Raw genomic sequence first — 27,069 nt, forward strand, 5'->3', positions numbered from 1 at the left:
TGCCTAATGAACAATAAGTTGCGAGGCGGTAATGTCCAAGTGGGGGATGTAACTCCAATAAGAAGAAGAGTACGTAGAGAACACTTTGGAAGAGTAGAGTGCTCCGCTGACAATCGGACGATGATCAACAGATGCTGTTGTGAACCGCTTCTAACATGGATAACAGATGCTTGTTCAGATCTCCATCTCTGGAGAGGAGCAATCCCTTTCCCTATCAGCAAACGACCAAAGCTCCCACCGGGATCCCATCTTCCCTAAGGTTGCTAGTTGTTGAGCAGCGCAACTACACTTTGCTGCCGTTGTCTGCATAGTTAGTGCTGGTTGGGTCAATTTTTCATTACAAAGTAAATATTCATGTTTTTAAAATTAAATTTGGTTTATTTTGATTTTTTCTTTCTTTTTCACACATATACATTAACAATAGCTTTCTTCTCTCCAAGAAAATTCCTTTCCTTTGGCTTTACAGATCGTAGTTTCAAGTCAAGTTCGAATTAGTATGTTTTTGTGACGTTTTTCTCAGTTTTATTTTTCTAGTGTTCTCTCTCAGTGTATAAGGTCGTGAAAATAGATTCGTTTTCAGGATGCTGCGGTTCGCGTCTGGCTTTTCTGGGTCAGCTTGAGAAACCTGTTAACCAGCGCCCGGTAGGCCCCACGGCAACAAACCCTTTCGGGAACTGGAATGCACGCCGGATGACAAGGTAGATGGCGTTTGGCGGAGGAACGGTCGAACGTTTAGACAATTGCGAAGTTTTCTTAAATCGATGGGCTGATGTTTGTTGGTAATTTGAACGTGTCTCTATATTTATCTCTCGTTTTGCCTAGTTGAAGATGGTAATTTCGGGCTGTACTAAACGTACTACGCGTCGCAATCAATTCTTTTCGGAAACGATGCGTGGGGACCGGGACTAGTCAACAACTTCCAAAGCGTAATTCGGATTGTTCGGCTGCGAAGCGCAACTCCACAGTAAAAACTAAATCATTTTCCATTTGTTTCAGTTTCGAATAGTATCTTATTTCGTTATTTTAATTAATAAAAATAAATACATTTTTTATTAATAAAATTATAAAAGATTCAGAGCGAAAGTACAAAATTAAAACGAATACAAACATAAAGAAAATAAAGAATGATAACGTTTGAAAAAAGTATCATTATCATTATGTTTTGATGGACATAGCTATCCTCTCTCGATATAACAGGCGATTCATTTTCCTTTGTTCTCGCATGACGCTCGCAAGATCTTCCAATACCTAATATACAAGTTCCGCTCTCGGAGAATTATTCGCGACGGACACGTTTGCTCACTTCCACATACAGATAACACGTGTACGTTAAACAATACTAATTCTTTCGGGCTGAAAATGTGTATGTGTGAGCGTTGATCATCGTTGTTGGTTGTGTCTCTCTCTCAATTGTTGTTGGCAAGATGTTGGTTGCTGTTGTTTCTCGGAGACGCTTCTCTGTATGTGTTTGTGAGGGGGAAACGTGCCACGCGCACTGGCTTTGCTCTGAAATCTTTTTGTGGTTGTATTTGTGATGACGGCCTACGTCAGCGAGTAGCGTGAGGATCTTTTTTTACGTGTAAATAAATTAATTAAATAAATAAAAAGGTGTATTTTATCTATAAATTAATTGGGGTTGTTTCAGAATTTAGAAGCCGTGGTCATCGAATGTAGGGAAGTTCAGACCGGCAAGTGATGGCAGAACAGATGGTTGTCTCTGGGGCTGTGGAAGAGAGAAGATAAAGAGTACGTTTTGGATGAGCATGGGTGTATCAATATTTTACATGTTTTTCGTTTATTATTATCAAATAATGCCGAATGACAGCGTAAAGTTTATATTTTTTTTAGGATACTTTCAATGGTGATCAATGAGACGATGATTCTTGGGTGTGATTGTTGATTCAGTGAAGTGCACGCCAATGTAATTTGAAAAGAATTATCACTTTCTGTAGTGATTCAAATGAAGATCAATGAAGGCATTCCATTTAAATTATTGAGCTTGTGATTGTGAAACTCGTTTGGTGCATTGTGTGTGATTCCGGTGAATGATACTCAGATAACACAATAAAACAGGAAGGTATTTTATGCTTGGGAGCTTGACTTGTCAAACGATGAATGGTAGGAGGTTACAGTAAATAACAGAAGAACTCGTCGTTATCAACTGGTGACGATTGAGTAGGGTACATGAGACACACTGAAGGTGGGATTAATCAGGTACTCAAAAACATAAATATTGCTACCATTCGGTACACTTACAAATGTGAACGGTTCATATGGTTCAATTTATTCGTTTGGATTGGGCGTACAATAGTCTATCATTTGTTTATTTGCAGCGATTTTACGCTCTGATGACCGATGGCTAAATCGATACAAGAAAAAAGAATTAATGAGGCCCAATTTTGCATGAGACATATTTTTGAGAAAATGAAATGAAGGAACATGAAAACTAATGGCTTCTCTTCAATCTGTTCCTAGCGTACTGATTTATTCAGAAAACCACGAGATCGTACGAGGATTGTTGAAATTGAATAATCGATTCTAAGCGGAATAGAACACAGAAAGTATACTTACTGCTGGGCTGGCACCGCGCTGCACTGAACCGCCACGTCCTCCCTTGGTGCGGAATTTGGTGGCAGCTTGTTCGGCAATGTCGGCGCGCTCTTCGGCTTCTTCCAGTTCCTGCTGAGCCTTGCGGAACTTGGCAAGATTCAGAGCGGCGATTTCCTCGGCTTCCTCAATCTGCCTCTTGTAAGTCTTGATCTTCTGCTGCAGCTTGTCGACGAGATCCTGCATGCGTTCGTGGTTCTTGCGGTCTTCCTCAGACTGGAAGGTCAGTTCCTTGATGCGGCGCTCAGACTTGCGGAGGTTCTTCTGGGCATCGGCGTGTCTTCTCTGTTCGCTGTCCAGTTCGGATTCCAGCTCGCGGACGCGCTGTTCCAGTTTCTGGATTGCCTTCTTGCCTCCCTTCAGTGCGTTGGTTTCAGCATCGTCCAGGCGGACCTGCAGTTCCTTGATTTGTTGTTCAAGACCCTTGCGCAGTTTCTCCTGGGTCTGGGCATGATCCTGTTCGGCACGGAGTTCATCAGCCAGGCGGGCGGCATCAACCATAGCCTTCTTGGCCTTCTCTTCGGAGTTCTTGGCTTCGTTCAGCAGCTCATCAAGGTCGGAGTGCAGGGTCTGCAGTTCAGACTCCAGCTTCCTCTTGGCGGCGGCAATGGAGGCGTTCTGGGCGGAAACTTCGTTTAGCTGTTCGTGAGCATCGCTCAGTTCCTGTTCGGCCTGGCGGCGGCCACGGTCAGCCTGTTCCAGGAGGGTACGCGACTCCTCCAGTTCGTTCTGCAGGGCGTTGGCACGGCGTTCAGAGATTCCAAGCTGTTCACGGGCATCGTCGCGGGCACGCTGTTCTTCCTCCAGGGCGCTCTGGACATCCTTCAGTTGTTGCTGGTAGCGCTTAATGTTCTTCTGGGCCTCAGCGTTAGCCTATGTAGAAAAAGAAAGCAAATAAATAAATTAGAATTGTGCTCCAATTTTATCGTAGAAGATGTATCACGTTACCTTGTTGGCATGATCCAGAGCAATCTCAAGCTCATTGATGTCAGCTTCCAACTTCTTCTTCATGCGCAGGGCCTCAGCCTTACCCTTGGCTTCGGCTTCAAGAGAGGCCTGCATGGAGTCCAGGGCGCGCTGGTGGTTCTTGCGGGTGTTTTCGAATTCCTCTTCCTTCTCCTGGATGCGGCGATCGATTTCCTGGCGCACCTGAGACAGTTCCAGCTGAGCGCGCAGAACCTTGTTCTCTTCCTGTTCCAGAGCAGCCTCGGCTTCCTCGAGAGCGGCCTGCAGTTCGTCCTTTTCGGCTTCCAGACGCTTGCGAGACTTCTCAATCTCGTGGATGTTGCGGCCACCTTCGCCAATCTGGTCCAGCAGATCCTTGACTTCATCAGCCAGGTTCTTGTTTTCACGGCGGACAGCCTCAAGCTGCTCCTGGCCTTCTTCGTAGGCACCCTTGAGACGGAACAGTTCGGTGGAGTAGTTGCGGCATTCCTTCTGGGAAGCGTCCAGCTCGGCAGCCAAATCGTCGACCTTGAGTTTCCATTCTCCAATGATCTTGTCGAAGGCCTTCTGCTTCTTCTCGGCAGCATTGGCAATCGAGGTGGCACGGTCGACCTCGAGCTGCAGATCCTCGACTTCGGTGGACAGGCGCTGCTTGGTCTTCTCCAGAGCGACGCACTTCTGGTTGAGCGACTCGATGGTTTCCTCGGCTTCGGCAAGGCGGGCCTGGAGCTTCCTCTTGGCTTCCTCGAGTTCCTCGGCGCGGGCAACACCCTCGGACTCGTACTTGCTGCGCCACAACTGGGCTTCGGCGTTGGCCTTGCTGAGCTGGCGCTGAATGTCAGCCTTGCCTTCAGCTTCCTCCTCAACCTGTTCACGCAGGCTGTCGAGGTCGTGTTCCAGGTTGCGGAACTTGCCGAGCAGGGTAGCACGCTCGCGGGATTCCTCGTCGGCGAGACGCTTGGTATCCTCCAGCTGCTGGGTAAGCGAGATCTTGATCTTGCTCAGCTGCGACACCTGGGATTCAGCATCCTCCAGCTGGCGGAGCAGGTCGGAGTTCTCGATCGACAGCTTCTTCTTGGAGGAGTCCAGGTCGTTCAGAGTGCGGTTGGTTTCATCCAGCTTGCCCTGGACTTCGTTCAGAGTATGCTGCAATTGCTTGGCAACCTTCTCCTGGGCAGCCTGTTTTTTTTTAATTGAATTGCCGCGGACAGGATGACGTAATGTTCGATTTCGACGGGAATGGTAAAAAGTCAGATGGTTAGTATCAATAATCCGAAAGCGGATACGAGGCCACTCATTTACAGAAGCTGAGGCTGTGCATGTTGATTTTCTTTGATCCTATATTTACAGTAGGATTGCTATTGCTGGAGTGCATAGTGAATTGATATTTTTAAAACGATGAGTTTGGTGTGGGTGTAAGTAGGTGTTATTGGGTGCTCGTGATGTGTTGTAGATGCTTTTGATAATTCTTCCATTAGGTGGGTAGTAGTGCGAGTTTTAGGAGCAGATATCGCGCAAAAAATCAGCCGGAAGTAAAATTTAACGAATGTATTCTTAGAAAGCAGCGTTAGAGCTGTTGGTATTGCTTGAAACAAGTCTATATAAAATTTTAGTTGTAGCTTAATTGAAGATAATGCCAGCTGCAAATCTTTTAATACCTTCTCATTGGCCAAATGATCTAAGCTGATACGGGAGTCGTTCAATTCAGCATAGTATTGACTGCGCTCCTTTTCGGCTCTAGGGAGATAATTGGATGACAAACATACAAACGGGTATCGGTTAGATTCGGTGACGTTGTGGTTGGGATGGAGAAATCATTTTTATCGATTATTAGAGAAAATAATTATCCAATTCAGTCGCTGCATCTACTCGTGGTTTTGGTGGTGGTGATGGTGATGGTTGGACTCGCTGTTATTGGTTGGATGCATATTGTTTTGTATAGTTTGGGGGTGTGGTGGAAGACCATGCTCAGTCATCAACTTGCTGCTCAGGCGGATTTGAAGGAGGTGATAAGAAAGGAAGAATGGAAATACATTACCTTCTCGCGGGCAAGAGTATCGCAAGCGGAGCGAGTGTTGTTCAATTCATTGTACATATTTCCGCGATCATGTTCAGCCCTGGATGAGGTATCGTTTTATGAAGGAATGGAGGATGGGATTATAGGATGTAGGAACGTGCAAGACAGAATATAGAAAGAAAATATTGCATTTAGAGAAGAACGGCTATGGTCAGCAATGCATTCCAACCAATCCGATTGGTTAACCTGTGAATGAGAAGATCGGAAACATATTTGATGCAGTACGACTATACTCACTTAGTCTTCAGCTTGTTGAGCTGGTCAACCTGTTCGGCCATCTCGGCGACGGCATCGTTGTGCTTCTTGCGCAGGTTGGCCAAGGTTCCTTCGTGCTGGATGTTGGATTCTTCCAAGTCGCGGCGCAGTTTGGCGAGTTCGGCTTCACGCTTCTTGTTCAGTTCGATCTGGGCAGAGGTGGCACCACCGGCTTCCTCCAGGCGCTCACCCAATTCCTCGAGTTCACGAGCCAGATCGGCACGCTGCTTCTCAGCCTTAGCGCGGGCTTGACGCTCGGCTTCGACTTCCTCCTCCAGTTCCTCAATGCGGCCCTGCAGTTCCTTGATCTGCTTCTGCAGTTTGCCAACCAGGGACTGTTCATCTTCCAGCTTGGCAGACAGGGCAGAGATTTCCTTGTCCTTGCGCAAGATGGTCTGTTCCAGTTCCTTCTTGTTGCGCTCCAGGTCGGCAACGGCTTCCTGGGTGAGCTTCAAGTCACCCTCGACCTTGCGCTTAGACTTCTCAACATCTCCGCGCAGCTTCTTCTCGCGTTCCAGAGAATCCTCCAGTTCGTCGAGGGTCTGCTCCAACTTGGCCTTTACCTTGTTCAGGTGGTTGACCTTGTCTTCAGCGGCCTGCAGCTCTTCGGCGGTCTTCTGGTTGACCTCACCCTGAACCTTCTTTTCCTTGTTCAACTTGTTGATCAGTTCGTCCTGGTGGGCGATCTCATCGTTCAAGTTGCGGATCTGGTGATCCTTGGAAGCCTTGTCCTGTTCGATCTTCTGGATCTGCAGTTCCAGATCCTCGGCATCCTTCTTCTGTCCTCCGATTTCCTGTTCCAACTTCTTCTTGGTCTGCAGCAGTTGGTTGCGGGCATCTTCCTCCTGAGACAGGCGCTCCTGGGTGTCGCGCAGCTGGTTCTCGAGGTCGTTCTTCTGGGCGTTCAACTTGGCAGCCTTCTCCTGGAAGTCCTGGAGGGCACCCTTTTCGCCGGACAGGGAATCCAGCAGAGCGGTCTTTTCAGCCAACAGCTTGCTGTTGAGGGCTTCCAGTTCCTTGCGGGCCTTCTCTTCCTTCTCGAAGGCTTCCTGGGCCTTCTGAGCCTTCTCTTCCAGTTTCTGTAATTTAGATTTAGAGGCGGGCGCACCTTTAGCACTACCATTCACACTATTTTCTTCGTCAACTAGACTGGTTGTCGGAACGGTTGCTTTCGCGGGTTTGTTATCGGCGTTGGGTGGTAAATTGTTTTCCGCATTGGCAAAGTTGAAGTTAAATGTAACTTCCACATCGGTTTCGATTTGATTTTCCATGTTGCTTCGAGCGTTCGATTAAGTAAGGTAAGTATTGTATGAAGTAAAGAAATGCTGCTACTGGTCAAATGCTATCGAATCACTGGATCTAGCTGGACACTATTTAACACTACTTAATTGCACCACAATTGGCTATGAATACTGGTTGATATTTCTCTAAGTCGTTGGACCACGTAAAGCTCAGGTAGAGGTCCGTCCGCTGTACTGCGAATCACTGGAGTGTATGAAATGATTGGCCATCCAGCAAGAGGTTGCGTTCGCTATGTCACCCACTTCGGCTCCAACCGAGCGCACAGCTTCGCTTAATCTTCGGCACCAATTAAGTGGACCTACGCAGTGGAAATATTTGTGCATATCTATTCCCATCCCGAGGACGAGAGTCATTAAGAAAACGACACTCTTCTAGTTCCGACAGGTTGAAACAATTTCCAACCGCTATGGCACGGGAATGTGTAAAATTATCACGAAGAGAAATTTTGATCAAAAATTGTTCAAAAATAACCTGGAATATTTTCCGCCCACGCCGAAAGCGGGGCCGATCCAATCGCGAGGTAATAATTTATTTTCCACCCAGCCCCACTACTGGAGGCGAATCGTCAGAGTGCTAATGAAATTTTATGTTCACTAATTTCCTTCCTCTTCGGAGTGTGCTACTAAGTGTTTTCGCCACAAGTGGCAAAGGTGATGCGGATCTATTTTTGGCGCTTGAATCAGCGCCGTTAATTATGGGTCCGGCACAGGTGAAAACCAAGAAAAACTGTTGGCCCGAGTTCCATGGAAAATCAAATCGTGATGATCGCGAATGCAACCGCTGCGGCAGTCGTCATCGTTGCCGTCATTTTTAGAGAAAGGAAACTTACAGCAATCTGGTCCTCAACGCGGGAAACGTTCAGCAGAGGCTTGACCTTCTGCCACAGTTTCCACCAGGCCCAGGTACGGAGCTTCAGGTACTTGCGCAGATTGCGCTGGACGATCTCCAGGGAGACGCGCTGTTCCTGCATCTTCTTGAAGTTCTTACGGGCGATGTAGCCACGGCACCAGGACTGCATCCAGGACATGATCTTGGACAGACGCTCGTCACGGAATTCCTCCATCTGACCCAGGACACCGGCACGGAAGAAGACCTGTTTGTGTGGAAGTAAATGGAGGGGGAGGGGCGGACATCGCGAAACACGATGTGTAGAGAAAACTGTCGGTTAGATCTTGTTCGGCTTCAGGTTTCTCCGTTCCACGACGACGGTGCGATAGCACACGGTCGGGCTCGGAGTTGTGACGAGTGAGTTACAGACATTCACGACAACACATATAATGGCTTTTTTGTACAGAGGATAGAATGAGAGCGGTAGGAAGCGATAAACACAGATATTTTTCACGAGAATGATGATGAAAAAAAAAGGATGGCGGTCGATGGGAGGTTGACAGACATAAAGGGGAATTTATGACTATGGAATGTGTGAATCGAAGGTGAGTGCAGAAATCTAACGGTGTTTAGATTCAAATGGTTTCTACTATTTATTTTTGTTTCGCATGGGTGAGTGCAGAAAAGAAAATGTTTCCGCCAACGGCGGACATATTAGTACACGCGCTGAATCACGTCATTCGGATTTTTTGATATTTTTATAGTGTGTGAGTTAGAAAGGCCAAATAACACAACATAGAAGCGAAAGATATCTGGAAGATTTCAATTAAATTTCTATGATTAAAATCACCATAAGTTTCCCACTTTCCAGATACCTTTGCTGACACTCAACACCAATTTTCAGAGACCGTCCAGTTATACCTTGGTCTTGCCCAATCGGAACTGTTCGTCCGGTAGTTGAATATGGGCCACAATAATCTGACATGCCTTTTCTGGTGAACAGGGTTCTTTAATCAGTTGAGGGCACAGAATTTTGTATCTGTGTTGGGAGAGTAAAAGTACAAAAGGGATATATGATTGTGGGTGTGTGTGCATTATGGTACAATGTGGATCGAGGGGTTAGTTCGGTATTCCTGTCGAATATCCTGACACTCTTCAATCTGCTTTTTCTGAGGGGTTATGTACATATTTATGAGCTATAGACAGTCTGTTCATTGGGAGGCTGGTCTCAAGTAACCTCTTATGGACAAATGCTGCTTTGAGGGTGATTTTGCTATCGGAGCGAATGAGTTCCCTAAGGTAAGTAACGAAGTGATCCCGTTGGTGGAGTTGACGGTCTCAATCGTATAACTCCGAGGATCCGATGGGGGCCAAATGAGAATATGTATAAATCCGCTTGCACGGCGCTCCAGGTGTTGTGATGTTGCTGCTGCTGCTTTGTACAGTTCGCGAAAGAAAAACCCTATTTCTGATTATGCTTCTACTCAATCGAACTATGGCTACTACTAGAGGATAATTTGGATCATGCCTTGGTGAGACCCAATCGGAATTGATCTTCGGACAGCTGGACGGTGTCGATGATGATACTGCCGCACTTCTTGCCGTCTTCGACGTCCTCAACAAGCTTCGGGCAGAGGATTTTGTAACTATTCGTGGGGTGCGATGTTGAAGCGAGACATGTTAGGATTATCGTAAATGGTAGGTGTAGAATACAGTTTCCGGGAGGGAAGAGATAATCATTTGGTAAAACATTAGTGTTCAGTTGGTTGAAATGAAGGTAGGTGAGGGTCGCGGTAGAATTCCATGTTTCAAGAGGAATTCGTCCGCTAGAGGAATTTGGTTTGAGTGTGGGTGGTGTGTTGAAAGAATCAAAATGTGGTTGGTGTTTCGGAAGAACGAAGCGTGTCCAGATCATTGACGTTCGGCTTCAGTTCTTCTTAACTTAAAGCACAGACTAAACAACTGTCACGGGGGGTTCATAGTTGGTTGTAACAGGACAGGCATAACATAACGCATACAAAAGAGTTGCTATTGGGAGTAAACGCATAACAAACGGTACTGAATTGGGGATTCATGCCTTGGTGTGTCCGAGGCGGTACGATTCGGAGTCGAGGCCAATGGAATTCAAGATAACTTCGGCGACGTTCTTAGGCTCTTTCTGTTCTTCGGCAGCCTTGGGGTTTAGGATTTTGTAGCTGGATAATGGCACAATCACGTTGTGTGGTTTAACATATGTGCGTGTGGTTCATGTGGAACGTGACGGGACATTCACAGTGACAAGGTTTACACGAAATATCGAATAGAATAAAAACATAAAAAATCAAATGAATTATTGTGCACCGGGAGCTTTGGTTCAACTTTCGAGTTGACGTAATCCCTGAAAGGAAGTGGTTCTGGTTTAAACTGTCATCGTAGACGTATCATTTCTACAAGTCCATTGGGTTGAGTTTGTGTATTTTTCGGGGGCTGTGGTGAAACACATAAAGGTGTAGACAATCACAATTTGGTGAACTGAACGAAGAGGAACGGGACTAGACAAGACAGAATTGAACAGGTGGTCAACAGTTTCCATCTTCAGATGTGATTCATCCCATTGACCATCCAAGGATGTGGTTCGTTGGGGTTCGATACTAATGGCGTATGATTGGACAAATACGACTGGGTAACAGATATAAAGTAGAAAAAGGTAAGTTCTCGCCTTGGTGTGACCAATACGGTAGGACTCGGGATCCAAACCGATGGCATCGAAACATTTCTGGGCAGCATTCTTCGGTTCGCTTTCAGCCTGCATGGCAGCGGGGGCCAAAATCAGGTAACTACAAGTCAAGAAAGAGTCAGCTATTAGTCAACCGCTAAGCTAGAATTCGTCCAAAGTCCGAACTGTTCGTCAAGGCTGTGTGGGCTCCTGGCACTAAGTGTAGCTATGTATTCTATTGTATGGCTGAAAAGTAGAAAAGTATGCTCATTTGTTGGCTAAAATTGATACTTACCGCAGCTTGAAGTCGGGGTACATCATTCGGTTGGGGAAACCTTTACGGCAAATACGGATACCTTCAAGTACACCGTTACAGGTCAGCTGGTGCATAACCAAGTGGGCATCGATGAGACCGGTCTGCTTCAATTCGTTGGGAATGATACAACGGACGAAGTGAGGCTGAGTCGACTTCAGGGTGGTCATCAGGTTGTTCAGCTGTTCCTTGTACGAGGAGGAGACAGTGGCGAAACCAGCGCCCTTCTTACCACGTCCACCCTTGCCGCCACCGGCATCAGCACCGCCAGACTGTCCTGGGTGATCGGCGAAGATTTCAACCAGCAGCTTGTTCTGACCCTTCTTGAACTGATCGACGACGGTATCGTTCAGAGGATCCTTGTTCTTCTCAAGCCATCCGGTGATGTTGTACGAGACAACACCGGCGTAGTGACCAATGGCGAAGTGACCGGCCTGGCAACCTGGCTTTGGTGGCTTGGGCTTCTGGAACGGAGCGGACTTGCCGAGATGGTTGTTCATCAGCTTCTCAGCAAAGGTCTGATCAGTGGCTTTCGGGAACATAGACTCTTCCTCAAGAATGGACAGGATACCCATGGGCTACGGAGTAAACAAGTTTGAATAAAACCAGAAAAGAAAACATCGGTTAACACGGCGCTCAACGCATCATGGTTAGACGTCCTCAAAACGGACCGTCCGGGATGCATCGTAAAGCATGCTAAGCTGAAAAATCGCGTGCAAATATTTAGTTAGTGCCATCAAAGTTACGCTCTCCTACACGGTTAGTCTCATTTATCTACACAATACAGTTTCCTGCAACCCTTTTCAGGCGCTTACCTTACCCATTTAGCTTTAGTACAAAGCGCATTTCTTCAGCGAAAAAAATGAAACTCAGCGAGAGAAAAATGAGTGGGAAACACTTCAAAAACCAAAGGAAAAATCTGTTTCCCACTGTGGTACAGCAAAAATGGTCTCGGCGTGGGGGAAACGCACGGAAGTGCTAACTTCCGCCGGGGCTAATCTACGGGACAAAAATTGAAATAACGTAGCGTTCGTAGGTAGTGGGTGGCTCGCAGTGACTGTTACTACCTTCTCGATCAGGTCGATCGTCGGCTGGAGATCCAGACCGAAATCAATGAACGTCCACTGTATGCCTTCGCGTTCGTACTCCTCTTGCTCGAGGATGAACATGAAGTGATTGAAAAATTGCTGTAGCCGCTCGTTGGTGTAATTAATACAGAGCTGATTGAAACCATTGTACTGTACCATGGCCGGGGTTGAACAGGAGGTGAGGTTGTGTGTGGGTTGAAAGGAGAAATAGATACACAATGAGCTATGAGAGTGATGATGGAGATAAGAGAATGATTAGTCGTTTAGAGAAAACCATGAATATCTGAAATGAGAACCGTTGTGGAATGTTGGAATATAACGTCTTGTGGTTATATTTCGGTTGTCGGGCAATTAGGGATGAACGTAGATAAAAAAAACTCTGGAGGGTTATAGAAAAGTTGTTGTGTATGGAGGAATCACGACATTCAACACGTGTGGGGTAATCAATCTGTTACGAGAGATTCTAGAAGAAAATACACAAAACGCATCGAGCAGTGGTTGGCCGGCAGAGATCACTCCCGAACAAATGGGCGCTCTACCTTCTCGATCAATTCAATACACTGCTGCAAATCCATGCCGAAATCAATGAAGGTCCACTCGATACCCTCGCGTTGGTATTCCTCCTGCTCGAGGACGAACATGTGGTGATTGAAGAACTGCTGTAGCTTCTCGTTGGTGAAGTTTATACAGAGCTGTTCGAAGCCGTTGTACTGTATGATTCGTGTGGGAAGGAATATGCGAGGTTAGTGTTATGTAAAGAATGACCCGGCAGGGGTTGAGTTGTCCCAAAACAACAATTTTTGTATTGTTCTTTCTAGGCCCCTGCCGGAAGATGATGGAGAACCCAAAGAGAATGACACGGTATTGTCGCGTATTGTGCTCTTCCTTCAGAGACACTCCGACGTAACCAATGATCAACGCAACTGTCTTAGTAATGGTAATGACGAATAATGGTAGTATTGTCTTTGGTACGGCGTTAGAAGTTCGGGTTTGCACGAGTCTATCTCGTTGAAACCCGCGTTATGTAACTGTGGTAAGCGTTTCGCATAGAAGCGGTCGTTGTAAGGGTCGTTGAGTTGTACCTTTTCGATCAGATCGATACAGGCCAGCAAGTCCATGCCAAAATCGATGAAGGCCCAGTTAATACCTTCCTTCTTATATTCTTCCTGTTCCAGGACGAACATGTGATGGTTGAAGAACTGCTGCAGCTTCTCGTTTGTGAAGTTAATACACAGCTGCTCGAAGCCGTTGAACTACAGTAATGGAAACGGTGGTTGAGTACAGTTAGTCGAGTCTGGTCCAGGTCATACACAAAATTGGGGTCCCCTTTAGGTGAGTATTCTCCGTTTGTCCGGTGTCCATTTTTTTTTTATGAAAAAGTGATGAGTGATGATGTAATATCGGTACATGAACATGAGCTTTTGCCACATAAAGAAACACGAGTATACCTGTTTAATTCCTTCGTGACCCCAACTGAAAAAGCTTGAAAGACCAACTTCGTGGTGCATGCTGGAATTGTGATTTATGATTTATACATGCTACAGGAGATACTCGTTCGCCAATCAAAGTCAAGTCTAAAAAGCAGCTATCCTTGACTTAGATGCGGAAACATTCAATCACAAAAAAACAAATCGTATAACGACGGGCAATAGGGATGAAATTTGGTATGAACCTTCTCAATCAGTTCAATACAGGCCAGCAGATCCATGCCGAAATCGATAAAGGCCCAGTTAATACCCTCCTTCTTGTATTCCTCCTGTTCCAGGACGAACATGTGATGGTTGAAGAACTGCTGCAGCTTCTCGTTTGTGAAGTTAATACACAGCTGCTCGAAGCCGTTGAACTACAGTAATGGAAACGGTGATTGAGTACAATTAGTCGATTCTGGATCAGGTCATACACAAAATTGAGGTCCCCTTCGTTTGTCTGGTGTCCATTTTTTATGAAAAAATGATGAGTGATGATGTAATATCGGTACATGAGCATGAGATTTTGCCACATAAGGTTACACAAGTATACCTGTTTAATTCCTTCGTGACCCTAACTGAAAAAGCTTGAAAGACCAACTCCATGGTGCATGCTGGAATTGTGATTCGCGATTTATACATGCTACAGAAGATACTCGTTCACCAATCAAAGTCAAGTCCAAAGAGCAGCTACCCTTGGCTTGGATGTGGAAACATTCAATCACAGAAAGCAAATCCTTAAACGACGGGCAATAGGGAAGAAATTTGGTATGAACCTTCTCAATCAGTTCAATGCAGGCCAGCAGATCCATACCGAAATCGATGAAGGCCCAGTTAATACCCTCCTTCTTGTACTCCTCTTGTTCCAGGACGAACATGTGGTGGTTGAAGAACTGCTGCAGCTTCTCGTTGGTGAAGTTAATACAGAGCTGCTCGAAACCGTTGTACTAAATGGTATATGGGTGGCGAAAATCATTAAGTGTGTGGCTCCAATGTGTTCCCGAATGTACGTTTGGTCGTGTTGGTTGATCATTTGTGAAACCCTCCCTTTCCCCCTTTGCCCGTATTGAGCCCCTTCCTGTTCCGACAAGAAGCAAGTCGATTTGGAACCAAGCTTCGTTGGCGATCACCTACTCAAAAAGACCATTTGAAGCAGATCACCCCCCATCGCTAGGATCCCCATGCGACCGGTTCGTCGGCAGTGTTGCCTCCAGTGTGTCGCATACTTACGTCGAAAATTTCGAAACCAGCAATATCCAGCACACCGATGAACTGGACGCGCTTCATCTTAGTGTCCAGAGTCTCGTTACACTTCTTGACCAGCCACTTGAAGAGACGATCGAAGATACCCTTGCAGAGGGCACCGACGGCGTTGGTGACCTGGTCCTTGTTCTGACCCTTGGTGACGAATTCGGCACCGACCTTGATACGTGGCTTCAGCAAGTTCTTGTACAGATCCTCAGTGACGCAACCCAGCAGCTTGGCGACGCGATCACCTTCCTCGGTACCGTCGGCTTCAGCCTGCTCTTCGCGACCCTTTTGCTTGAACTTCATGCCACCCATGTGCATGACAGCGGCGGTGATTCTGTAGATGTTGTCCTTCTCCTCCTGGGTGAAACCCAAGACGTTGAAGGCTTCCTATTTTAGGTACATGGGAAGAAAACGTGCATTAGAAAGTGTTCGTCCGACGTACGGACGTTCGGGTAAAATGCGACACATGAAGTAAAGCGCGCTTCCCCTGTTTGATTGATGTTCGCGACTCACGCATGGTTGCGGAAAAGCGGAAAATCAACCAAGTGGAGCTAGCGCGGTGGTTAGTAATGCTCAAAATGGCGTCTAAGCGTTATTCGAATAGCGTTTTCTACAAAGAAGTTTTGTTCATTTCGATTCCTGAGTGTTTCGATCTCATCGTAGGTGCTTGGATTCGACATGTTTTACGCTCTACTGTTCCAGACAGCTTCGTTGCGCAGACAGGTGGATTCTAATAGGTGCTCGTTTTGATGGTGGAGGTTCAGGATTTGGGAGAATTATCCAGTGGGTACAACAACTTACATCGGTCAGCAGACATTCCTCACCATCATCGACATTGGGAATGGTAATTTTACCCTGGGCGACGTTGTAGTAATCGTAGATGTCGTTGGACAACAAGCACATATCTGTAGATTTTCATCAGATGGTTGAAAGAACGGATCTCAATTATTTGGTTCTGGCTGTACGGTTGATGGCGGTCCGGTCGGTACTTAGTTTTTTTTTGGGATTCATTATATAGTGGCATGATTCTATGTTTTCTTCAGTTCTTGGTGAGTTGTGCTGCTGGTGCGCTTCGGCTCTTTGGTAAGTTTGATTACAGCGCTTTGGAACAAAACACACACACACGCAAACGTGTACGAAATAAAACACTCACACAAAGTGCGGAGAACATTACGTACACAAAAGGGTAAGGACGAGTAACGGGGAGCGTTAGTTGGTGAGAAAGTTCAGGAATTCATACATTTTGACAGCTCAATCCAGGACACGCGGCAGCGGACGCTTCGTATTTTTGTACAGCGGAACGCGATTTAATACAACAGTGGGGACTGGTTGGTGTGACGCTTGCAGTTTGCATTGGTCTGTACAAGGAAATTAGGTCGATCGGTGTGCGAGTGCACCAAAAGGTAATTCACCAAAGGGAAGACCCGGTACGACAGACTTACGTCCAATGATTCTAGCTCTTCTGCGTCGTTCACACCCGGGATGCGTGTCTTTCCTTGAGTAATCGTTGGATAATCACTAATGCGCGTACTGAGCATCGTTAGTTCTGTCCAATCGGATCGGTTCAAAATGTATGGATTTCAAAGATAAATACGAGTAATGAACACTTGATAACTGAGTGTGTATTCAGGTGAGATTAGTAGAGGATCTGGGTTTCGTGTAATGTTGGCAAAAGGACAACAACAGAAGCAACATTCAGCGATCAGAGTCCAGTTTCTGCCGATTCTTACTTCGGTGCCCAGCATTTCTTCGCCATCATCGACGCTTGGGATAGTAGTTTTCCCCTGCGATACGATATGGTAGTCATGAATGTTGTTGGAGAGCATACACAGCTCTGCAGGCCGATGGTGAGAAAGTGCGGTTGCATGAAATAGGTGATTCAAATTGTGTAGGGTACGGTTAGTGTAATGTGTGAAATCAACGGAGGCGTAAAACTGTAGTCCTGTGGTTTTCGCGTTGATGTCCTCACGAAGATACGAATGATGTAAACCGTCCGATGTGATCCGTTTCGAGGGATCCATCGGACGGCTGCTACTCTACGCTATAAATCAACGATAGTTCATAGTATCTACCAATGGAAATGAAGTACTCGACCATCAGTAGGGTCGTTCCATCAAGAACTACGCGATCTACATTCAAATCAACTGAAGCGATCCACCCTGTCAAAATCTATAACTACTGAGAGAACTGTTCATGGTTTCTCGAAATCTTACATCGGTCAGACTCATTTCTTCGCCGTCGTCTACGTTGGGAATGGTAGTTTTACCCTGGGCAACAACCATGTAATCGTAAATGTTGTCACTGAGCAAACATTTTTCTATTTGAAGTCCATTGAACAAAAGAAAATCAACGGTTAATGTGCGTTCTCTGACGATTACTGCTGCTCGGAGCAGATTTGATGGTGACGCGGTCTCCTGAAAAAAATAACTTTTCCTTTCGTGTTTCAGTATGAAAGGAAAAGTCGTGCTACGGGTGCACTTTTGTGCTATCAAAAACGCTACAATGTGAAGGAGGGGATATGTCTAACAGTACAATTCCTAAATTGCTGTTTTCGGGGTAGGGGGTTCACAACATACAAGTCCAGGTTTTCTTTGGATCGTCATTTGTCCGCGAAGTGGTACGTGGTCAAAATAGTTCGTAAAAGTCCCTTGTATTGTCATTTGCATCAGTCCGAATATATTACCTTTCAGTCCCTTGACGGAACCGGACATCATCTGGTAGAAGATATGGTAAGAACGCTCCAGCGTCTGTTGGGAGATGACACGGGCCTTCTCCAGCAGGTAGGTCTCAATATCAGCACCAGCCAGTTTACCGGATCCAGTGAAGTGAATACGGATGAACTTACCCTAGGGGGGTTGCAGAAGAAGAAAAATTGTGTTCAGTTTTCCAACGGCTCCGACTTTCAAGTTTCCAGCGTGACTTACGAAACGGGAAGAGTTATCGTTACGGACGGTCTTGGCGTTACCGTAGGCTTCCAGGACGGGATTGGTTTGGACGACCTGATCTTCCAGGGAGGCCTTCTTCTCAGTGCCTTCCTCCTTCTTGGTCGAGGCGCCAATGGTGGCGAAGTACGCAATGACCTTCTTGGTGTTCTCAGTCTTTCCGGCACCAGATTCACCGGTAATCAACATAGACTGGTTCTCGTGGTTGGTCAACATGTTGACGTAGGCACCGTCAGAAACGGCGAACAGATGGGGTGGCACTTCATTACGACGCTTACCACGGTACATCTTGGCGACACGCAGAGTATACAGGGGCCAACGCTTGTAGGGATTGATGACAACGCAGAACAATCCGGAGTAGGTCTGTGGGTGGGTAAAGACATTGTGGTTAGTCGGCGGTATGACTGGAATGAGTGTTAAAACGAAATGCAACGGGGTACGAGAGAAAACGCTGGTCCCGAACGCGCGGCACATGTCGATCATGTGTTTCTCGGTCCGGGACGCAGTGGTGAAGGCGATTCGTGGTGCGGTGTAGATTTTGTTCTACGATACCGACGCACAGAACACTCGAATGAATTGTGTAGTCAATGTGAAAAGACATTTTTTTTGGGAACGCGCTGCAAGTTGCAGCTATGGTTTCGAATATGGTGATGGATTTTCAGAACGATCCATCCGACGATAGAAGATGATGTTGTAGTGATGTAGTTGTGCGGGTGTTCGTCGATCCGGGTGTAGATCCAAAACGGGTGCCATTTTTGCGATTGATTGGTCCTTTTTCGAGGAGGTTTCACGCTCGCAAAAGCTGATGGTGCAAGGAAGGAGTGGATTCTTCTTGGGATGTTAGTATCGGGAACAGTATTGGAATGATTTTTGGTTACATTTTGAGATGATTGTATCCAGCGGTGAAAGTCAGCCAGGGTTAGTTCTGGGATATCGAATGGTTGGCGGTGTTAGCCAGTGAGTTCTTACCGCAGAAGCAGAATACTTACGTAGATAAGCTTGGCCCTATAACGCTCTCTCAAGTTATGCAAGACAGAGGCATCGTTAAGATATGTCAAGTTGGACATATCCTCGCATTTCTCGTATTTCGGTGGATTGACCTGGTTGACCAGATCCTTCTTGAAGTCCTTGGACTGAATAGGTCATGCGTTCAACAAAAACATCAAGTACCCCGAAGTGTTGGGTGACCCCATATTAAGTCGAAGCCACGTGCGGCATGTCGACAATATCGATAAATTTGATTGGAAGTATAGAAGAGAAGAAGAGCATCTGTTAGTTCTCGTTGCCATGAACTTACGTAGATCAGTTTGCAGTAGTATCGTTGGCGCAAGTTGTGCAGTACAGCAGCTTCGTTTAGATAGGTCAGATCGGCCATATCTTCGACTTTTTCGAACTTTGGAGGATTCACTTGGGAAACCAATTCCTTTTTGATGTTTTTCTCCTGCTCGTGTAGATGTGGATGGGAAAAAATTGTGAAGAATGTGTTAAGTGTAGTTTTTGGTAGAGTGCTGGGTTGAATGAGAACAATCCATCTGTTGGTGATCTATCCTGCCGACCGAATAGAAGTTGTGATCTTTGAATACATCTTCCATTTCGTCTGGTACTGAATTCGATCCCTTCAGAGTCATGTTCCGTATATTGTCGTGTTTGAATCCTCTCCGGTTCCGTCGAAACTGCGCGCTATCAGTCGATTGATACTGTTGTCTATGTCCGCGGGTTGTGGACGTCGGAACGAATGGTTTTACCTCACCACCGGGCAGGCCAACGGTGACCAGCTCACCCTTGGTGGCCTTGATTTCACCGAGGACGTAGCCCTCCTTCTCGTCTGGAACCCAGCAGGCCTTCTTGGCATCGTACGGCTTGCTTTGATCGATACGCTTCTGTTCGAGCGACACGAACAACCACTCGCTTGGATCGGGATCATCACCGACTTGAACAACTGGCTTCGGCATCTTGAGCTTTTTTAATTTAAAGTGAGACGGGGGCTAATGAGAGACACGTTTATTTCGATTGATTTTTTCAGCCCTAGTTGCCTTCCTGAAAAGGGAAGAAAGAGAAAACTATCGGTTAAATGTTGGCACAATTTCTTTCGTTTGGTTGGCAGTTTTAGCTGGAGCCATTTCAGTTTGCAGCAAGATCGAGGACGTCCTAACGTAGCGCAAAACCAGTGACTTTATTCGGTTCAACAGTTGATTCTTAGTTCAACTATAGATCCAAATAAAGTCACTGACAGTTTAAATCATCTCATATTAAATGTTTTTTTTTTTTAATTTTCTGTCAAGTATTTTGCAATGTATTGCAATTGAACAGAGCAATACTTTTGAAGTGAAAATAAACTCAAATTTGTAACACAAACGATAACAATTCTAAAATCAGTTCTATTATCGTAAAAACAATTAAAATTTCCTTTCCTTGATCTATCCATTTTTAGATCGTCTCATTAAACTCTCAATCCGATAGTGTGTACAATATCTTCATTGTATGCAAACCTTGCACCGAGCAATCAGATCATTCCTTCAACGGCCGATGAGTCAAATTCTACAAAAAGAAAATATCACGCTTGCGCACCCGTGAAATCGCGCAAACCTGGAAAGTGACGATCCCACGCAGAAAATTCCAAGTTATGCAACGGTATTGATCACGACACAGACTGTTTTCATCTTTTCACGCAACCCCTCGGCAACTTGGCTTCTAATAATAGACACCACCGGGATTGCACAAGTAAAATTTTTCCGCCTCTGCTGGGGCCATAATTTTCAAACTATAGGCGGGCGAGAAAATTTTCGCGCGCGCTGTTCGGGATATTTTTAAACATTTCCACCGAAAGCAGATTTTCACATTCCACCGGGTTGAACATTTGGACGGGCTACGGATTAGATATGAATCGTTGATTCCAAATATGCCACTGCTAACACCGTTTGAAAAATAATTTATGTACAAGCAAAGGTAAGAAATTTTGGCTTTGAATTGATAAACTTTCTGGAATTCTTTGCTTTATGATAATCGTTGATTTATTTAGGCCAAGTTTTCGAACCAACTATCATAGAGTCTTCATCATCCAGTAAAATTTTCACCAGTTCTAATAATTCACTATTTTGCAACCATTGAAATGTGCAATCAGTCTAATCAAAGCTAGGCTATGCCTCCAACAAAAATAAAATGCATCACATTATGCGTTTATTGCCGAACACCTTTCCAAATTACCTCAACACTATTACCAGTTTCTTCGAGATCACTTAACAATTCGTTAAAGTTCGATAAACTTCGTATAGTCCAATAAATATGATCACTTATAAGAACAATCACCGTTCCAACAAATTACACCGAATAAAAATTGTACTCCAAGGTGTAACACCCGAGAGAGACACACAGAGATCGACTAGACTAGAGACTAGAGAGAGACGATCTGCAACCAACGACAATCGCGATCGAATTGAATAGGCCCTGCGAGCGATCGGTACGATCAAGTGGCCGTGTCACGGCGCTACCGAGCCGAAAATTCACGAACGTGAACCGAAAGCCAAAACACACAACCGTGTGAGTCACTCCGCTGACCGTCTGGGAAGGACAACCATAGAAGTTCGGCCCTGTGTGTCATCGAGAGGATACGAGACAGGGTCCTAGGACCGATGACGGCAATCGACACGAAGATGCGTTTCGGGAGTTCTATTTCTGAAACACAAGTCGACCGGCTCCCGAGCAGGGGTGTCATCTATTTACGTAACCAGCTTGACGATCGGCTATCGTTCGGTTCGCTGCCAGCCCGTACCCCAATACGGACATGACACAAGCGTGTACTCTCTCGGGGAATGAGTTGCGTGCGCACGCGTGCCGTAATTCACACGTGGATGCGCAAACGCACTTCACCGATCGGTAACCTGTCGCCCTCACTGCGCCCAGCAGGTGGCGAACGCTGCAACAATCTCGGTATGAATCACTCCAGTCAAATACGTGGCAAAGGTATCCCACTTTGACAGCTGTCTGGCGCCAAGTTCATTCACAACCGTTCAAATGTTATGTAAGGCGGAAACAGTCTCATTTGCCATTCATAAAAACAATCTGCGGACAGCACCTGAATCAATCACAAAATAATTACAGAAGATCAAAAAGCGCCTTGCACTGCTGATCAGTTTTTCCACAACTGTCTTCCTTCATGTCCTTATCACTTATCACTGGAAGACTACCATCAAAAAAGTCCATCAAATTTCGTTAATAAATCCTTTACTCAGGCACTGTAAGGCACTTTTTGATTTTCATTCGTAAAAATTTTGTATTTTTCAGAACAGTCACGTAATTTGCTGTCACATCCTTTAAGCTGGCGCTCAGATCATTCCAAACGTTAATCCATCGATTAGGTTCAGGTTATCCAGTAATCCAGATGCACTTGACAATTCTAATATACGAAAAACTTCACACTTCGCCCCGTTTGATGATATAATCCTCGATCAATACAGGTTGTTCCAGGTCAGCTCGGAAATACACCTTCTCGAACCCCTCGTAAGTATCGTCGCCCTAATTGGGTTGAGCTCACTCTACCTTCCCCCTCTCTCGCACTATTTCACACCGAAATGGCTCCTTGCAACCCAATATGGAGGACAAAAGCTAGAATTTGATGTTATCACTTACGCGTTCGAAAGCCGTTCTAACCGAGAAATGTGTGGAACTTGCTTTTTATACGGGCCAATTTGATTGCCTGTTGAGTGCCTGGGATTTGCCTCCCGATTATGACGCACACCACCCCAACGTCCTATGTATTCGGGTACCCACACACGATCAGCGCCACACGGTGACCTCCTGTATATAATAAGGCACCCACCTCACCCCACCGGGAATGTGCGCGAGATGCTGCGAAACCATTCAGCTTTCCACGCTTTTCCACATCTCAGTGGTGTGCGCGGCGGTGGGTTCAAGGGTCCCCGCATAAGATTTGTGGACATGAATGTAATCACAATATCACTAAAAAATAACGGGAGCTGACCACAGCATGCAGAATTGACACGCAAAAAAATATTCAGGCCTAATTAGATAAGACATTTTTAGAACATGTTTGCCAACTATAGAATGAAATTTCCCATCGGAACCATTGTTTCCCCTGCGTAACTAACGTATTATTTTTTACAAATCTCTTTGGATTTTTGAAATGATGAGGAAAATGTTCGGTCTTCCCTTAATAAGTGATATTGAAAACAAAAATAGCAAACCAGTTGCCGTAATCCGCACAAAACTTATTTATTGATTACAACAAGAGCCTAAAAAATGTTTAAGATTTACTTTTTCAAATCCAAAAACAACGTATCTTTACGCTCTATGCTTTTTTGCCACTTTGCCAATACAAAAATAAAGGCAGTTGCCCAAGAATGACCCTTTTGATATACTGATAGTTTTGGTAACAGTAGGACCCCTCTTATAGGGCGATCCTTAAAAATTGCTGTACCATACAAAGTATTTACGTAGAACCTTACGGATGGTTCCTGGAGTGACTTTTGCTTAGACTAGCATATGCAATTCATTAGTCGCATTTGTCGATCTGTACAGTGCGTGTATTATTCGTCCCGAGCAAGAGAAAAAAATATCTTTTTGATATTCGGCGGAGAATATGCTTGTATTGCGCTTTAATCAGGTTGAGACAAGTGCGCTCTTCTATAGTTTGAAGTAATTATCGGGCAAGTAAGTACTGAGTGCTGCACGTCGATTCGGTCGCCCAAAACGCGATTCTTCACAGTTTGCATATGCCACCGGGCGTGCATAATCTAACTTGTTTTTCTCATCGCGAGACAACGAAGGTAATAAGCTGCTGTTTGGAGGATTGTGTGCAAGTATTGTGTGTCGTTTCGGTCGTACAAAGCGTGATCCTTCTCAGTTTTCATATGCCACCGAGTGAGTTTTTTTTCTTCTCGTCGCGAAACAGCGAAAGTAATTAATTGGTGTTTTATCCCATCCCATAGATCGTATCGCTTACCGAAGTGAATCCAGATAAATCGTCCTTCGTAACTAAAACGATAACCTATCCCAAGACAATCGTGGAGATGCAGAGGCATACTTGGTCACTAGTAGCAACGAGAGTTGGACTAACAATCCTTTCCTTCCTATAAAATATTTGAGCTACTTGCAACTTAGTAGTTGCAACTACTAATTGTGCGGTCATGATGCTCATGCTCATGCTTATGCTCATTCATTTTCGCGGTTGAGCATTTTGTGGTATATTATTTGGCGGTGTGTAACTTTTCACGGTCCGACATTTGGCGGAATGTATTTTTTTTGCCGAATTACTTTTGGCGGAATGTATCATTTCGCGGAATTCCGTTTTGCGGAATATTGCATTTAGTAGATTGGCAAATTTTTGGTTAAAAATGGTGTAAATTTCAGCAGATAGTCACTTTCTCAGAATAGCATAGTATAAAATGGTTTCATCTTTTCCTTCTTCTACTTCTTCTTTTTTTATTCTTCTGTTTAGTGTTACTTTAACACTATCACAATTATTAACAGCGAGGTTTCTAAGCCAATTTACCATTTTTGCCTTTCTAGTATAACAAAGTTGTACCGAAAGGCTCACATTTCCTGTGGTGCGATTTCTTAGTCTCAGTGAGTGAGATTTGTAGGATACTGATACCATTATTGTCTGTTCACACTCACTTCCTGGCAATGAAAACTAAAAATTCTTAGCAGCAACAATCAAAGATAAAGTAAACAAAAGACCTCTTTTCTCACCGCACATGCAGCCCGCAGTGAAAGTGAGGGCCCTATATAAATGCATAATGAATACTATCACTTGAAAGAAAAATACAGGAAATTTCTGCCGAATGATTATCAGCTCCCGTCCACTGTTGGCAACCCGAGTTGGCTAATCTACGTATTCCTGCTTTGTATTTCTGACTGAAGGGCAGCCCCATAGGCAGAGAGAAATAGAGAAAAATACCGAACAAAAGAATCACACTCAGCAGGCGCTGTTGATAAATTGCACCACTGATCATTCCACTCCAAAAACGAACTTTTTATAGATGACTCAGAGACCCACAATGTGATATACCAAATCGTTTCAGCTCGACGAATTGAGCAAATGTCTGTCTGTCCGTGTTTTTTTTTATTTTTTATAGAGGGATGAAGGCAAATCTGTATACAGACACCTGAAATTATCAGTCAGGGAGTGGGTTAGCGCGAAAAGCAGAAGGCCAGACCGCTGAACCCACACAGATAAAGATATGTTGTGATTTTAAATGTATTTTCATGCACATATTTGGAGCATGCAAATAAACGTAACATTCAATCGATTTCACTGTTCTTTAAAATCGAAATAAATTTAAACTGTGCTTGCTTGTTAAATTCAATCAAATTTAGTTGAATATCGAATGTTAATTTGTTTGATATGGTTGGGTGCAATTTTACACGTCGTTGAACTTTGCTGTGCACCCAAGTAACAGAGGGTTACTTGACATACCCTCTCTTATAACGCCCTGCCTCTTATAACGCCAGTAAAGGCTGCCTGCTGCTGCTCTATTCGTCAACTTCATTGTAGGATGCTATTCGGCTATCCTGGACGTCGCTCTTGCGACCGCTCTCCACTGTTCTGGGTTCTGGCACATTTTTTGACGATGTTATCGGTGGTAGTGTCCGTTCCACATGCTTCCAACATTGCACGCCTCTCCGTTTCGGACCGGGGGCATGTGAACAGGATGTGTTCAGCCTTTTCTGTCACGTCTCGGCATTGCGGGCAGGCGGGAGAAGCCGCGTGTCCGAACCTGTGTAGGTACCACTTGAAGCATCCGTGGCCTGTTAAGAACTGGGTCAAGCCAAAGTTTAGCTCTCCATGAGATCTGCTTATCCATGCCGACACACTTGGGACTAGACGATGGGTCCTCCTCCCTTAGCCGAGTTGTCTCACTCCCTCAGCCATTTGGCTACCGTTGCTGCCTTGATATTCCTTCGAGCGTAATCGGTGCCCCTGAGGCACTTTTCGTCTTCCTCCACCACCAGTTTGATAGGCATCATGCCCGCGACGCGAGCACACATGCCGCTTCGCGAGATACGGTGCGATATGCGGTGATGACTCTCAGGCACGTTAGCCTATGAGTACTCTCCAGCTTTCGCACGTTGCAGGTTACACTCAACGCCGATCCCCAAGCTGGACCTCCGTATCGTTGTATTGATTGCGCTACGCTTACCAGCAATCTGCGCTTGCTGGAGCACACCCTAGAGCTGTTCGCCATCATCCCGAGCAGCATACATATTGCACATCAAACACAGTAACTTATATATTCAGATTCAGTCACAATATGGCTACTGCAACCCGATTTGCTCAACTTGTGCTCTTCGGGATCTTCGATAGTGCCCCTATTGCCGTCGACGCGCGCTTGCAGGCGTAGTCGACGTGACTATTAAAGCTCAACTTATCGTCGAACATCACCCCCTATTGTTTCAGAGATCTCTTGGAGGTAATGTCACAGCCGCCGACTCTAATTATCGCCTCTTGAACCTATTTCCGGTTGTTAACGACTATCATTTCCGTTTTATGATGTGCCAGCTGGAGCTTCTTGCTGCGCAACCATTCCACCACTAAACAGATCGAATAGGCAGCAGTCAATTCGACCTCCTCGATGAATTACGATGAAATCCGCACACGGTCATGGTTACGTCAATGACGAATCCCAATAACTTGACTCCTGGTGGGAGCTTCAACCTCAGCACGCCATCGTACATCATTAGCCACTTTTTAATTGTTTACGTAACAGTTGTACTGAAAAACGTACAGTAAGGTCTATTTTAAGTTGATTCAAAAGAATAGTGGAACACGACGGATCAAAAGAAAACATCGTGCATTCGGTAGCTTAAGGTCACTCCTGACGGAATCCAAGTTTCAAAGTGCTCGCGTTTTCGGGGGCACACCACTCGATAAGGAAGCAACGCACAATTGCCATTTTTGTTGATTTAGTTTTGCTGCGTCGCAGCTTGCGTGAAAAAATAAAAATGACAGTTGTGCGTTGCTTCCGAATCGAGTGGTGTACCCTCGAAAACGCGAGCACTTTAAAACTTGGATTCCGTCAGGAGTGACCTTAAAACCGAATCTTTCAGATGGTGGCTGTTTGGCTTGCCGCTTTTCATGGTGTGTTGATGTGAAAATTGACTATTTTTTCTAAAAATTCCTTAATATCTTTGACAGGTTTCAAGATAGATCAAAGTAGTCTTCTAGACAAACATGTTTTTTGTCATTATGCACAACTTTCTAGAATAAACCATAGTGCTAAAATCATTTTCAAAAAAGTTAAGCTCAAAATATGATTTTTGGGGGTCATTCATACAAAACGT

At 45.2% G+C, this 27,069-nt stretch overlaps 1 protein-coding gene across 30 annotated transcripts; it reads right to left on the minus strand.

Moving 5' to 3' along the window:
- Positions 1–351: 351 nt before the first annotated feature.
- Positions 352–22,414, minus strand: LOC134212400 (myosin heavy chain, muscle-like). 30 transcript variants are annotated; one of them, XR_009979266.1, is made up of 17 exons: positions 20,974–21,198; positions 19,515–19,806; positions 18,759–18,902; positions 17,752–18,132; positions 17,511–17,673; positions 15,629–15,732; positions 14,807–15,214; positions 13,783–13,953; positions 11,005–11,600; positions 10,713–10,830; positions 8,016–8,279; positions 5,867–6,963; positions 5,591–5,669; positions 3,556–4,731; positions 2,572–3,480; positions 2,257–2,359; positions 352–1,723 (listed from the first exon to the last, which is right to left on the minus strand). XR_009979266.1 is itself a non-coding variant. In XM_062690228.1 (16 exons), the coding sequence occupies exons 2-16, from the start codon at positions 19,719–19,721 to the stop codon at positions 1,649–1,651; spliced, it is 5,892 nt and encodes a 1,963-aa protein (XP_062546212.1). In that variant the 5' UTR covers positions 19,722–19,806; positions 22,396–22,414; the 3' UTR covers positions 352–1,648. The 30 variants fall into 30 exon arrangements, 29 of the variants coding, with proteins under 29 accessions (XP_062546212.1, XP_062546211.1, XP_062546209.1 ...); XM_062690228.1 differs by lacking the exons at positions 2,257–2,359; positions 20,974–21,198 and adding an exon at positions 22,396–22,414; XM_062690227.1 differs by lacking the exons at positions 2,257–2,359; positions 5,591–5,669; positions 10,713–10,830; ... (1 more) ...; positions 15,629–15,732; positions 18,759–18,902 and adding exons at positions 5,211–5,289; positions 8,936–9,053; positions 12,650–12,820; positions 16,558–16,661; positions 19,067–19,210 and having other exon boundaries at positions 20,974–21,200.
- Positions 22,415–27,069: the final 4,655 nt, after the last annotated feature.

Source organism: Armigeres subalbatus, chromosome 2, assembly GCF_024139115.2.
Source record: "Armigeres subalbatus isolate Guangzhou_Male chromosome 2, GZ_Asu_2, whole genome shotgun sequence".
NCBI lineage: Eukaryota > Metazoa > Arthropoda > Insecta > Diptera > Culicidae > Armigeres > Armigeres subalbatus.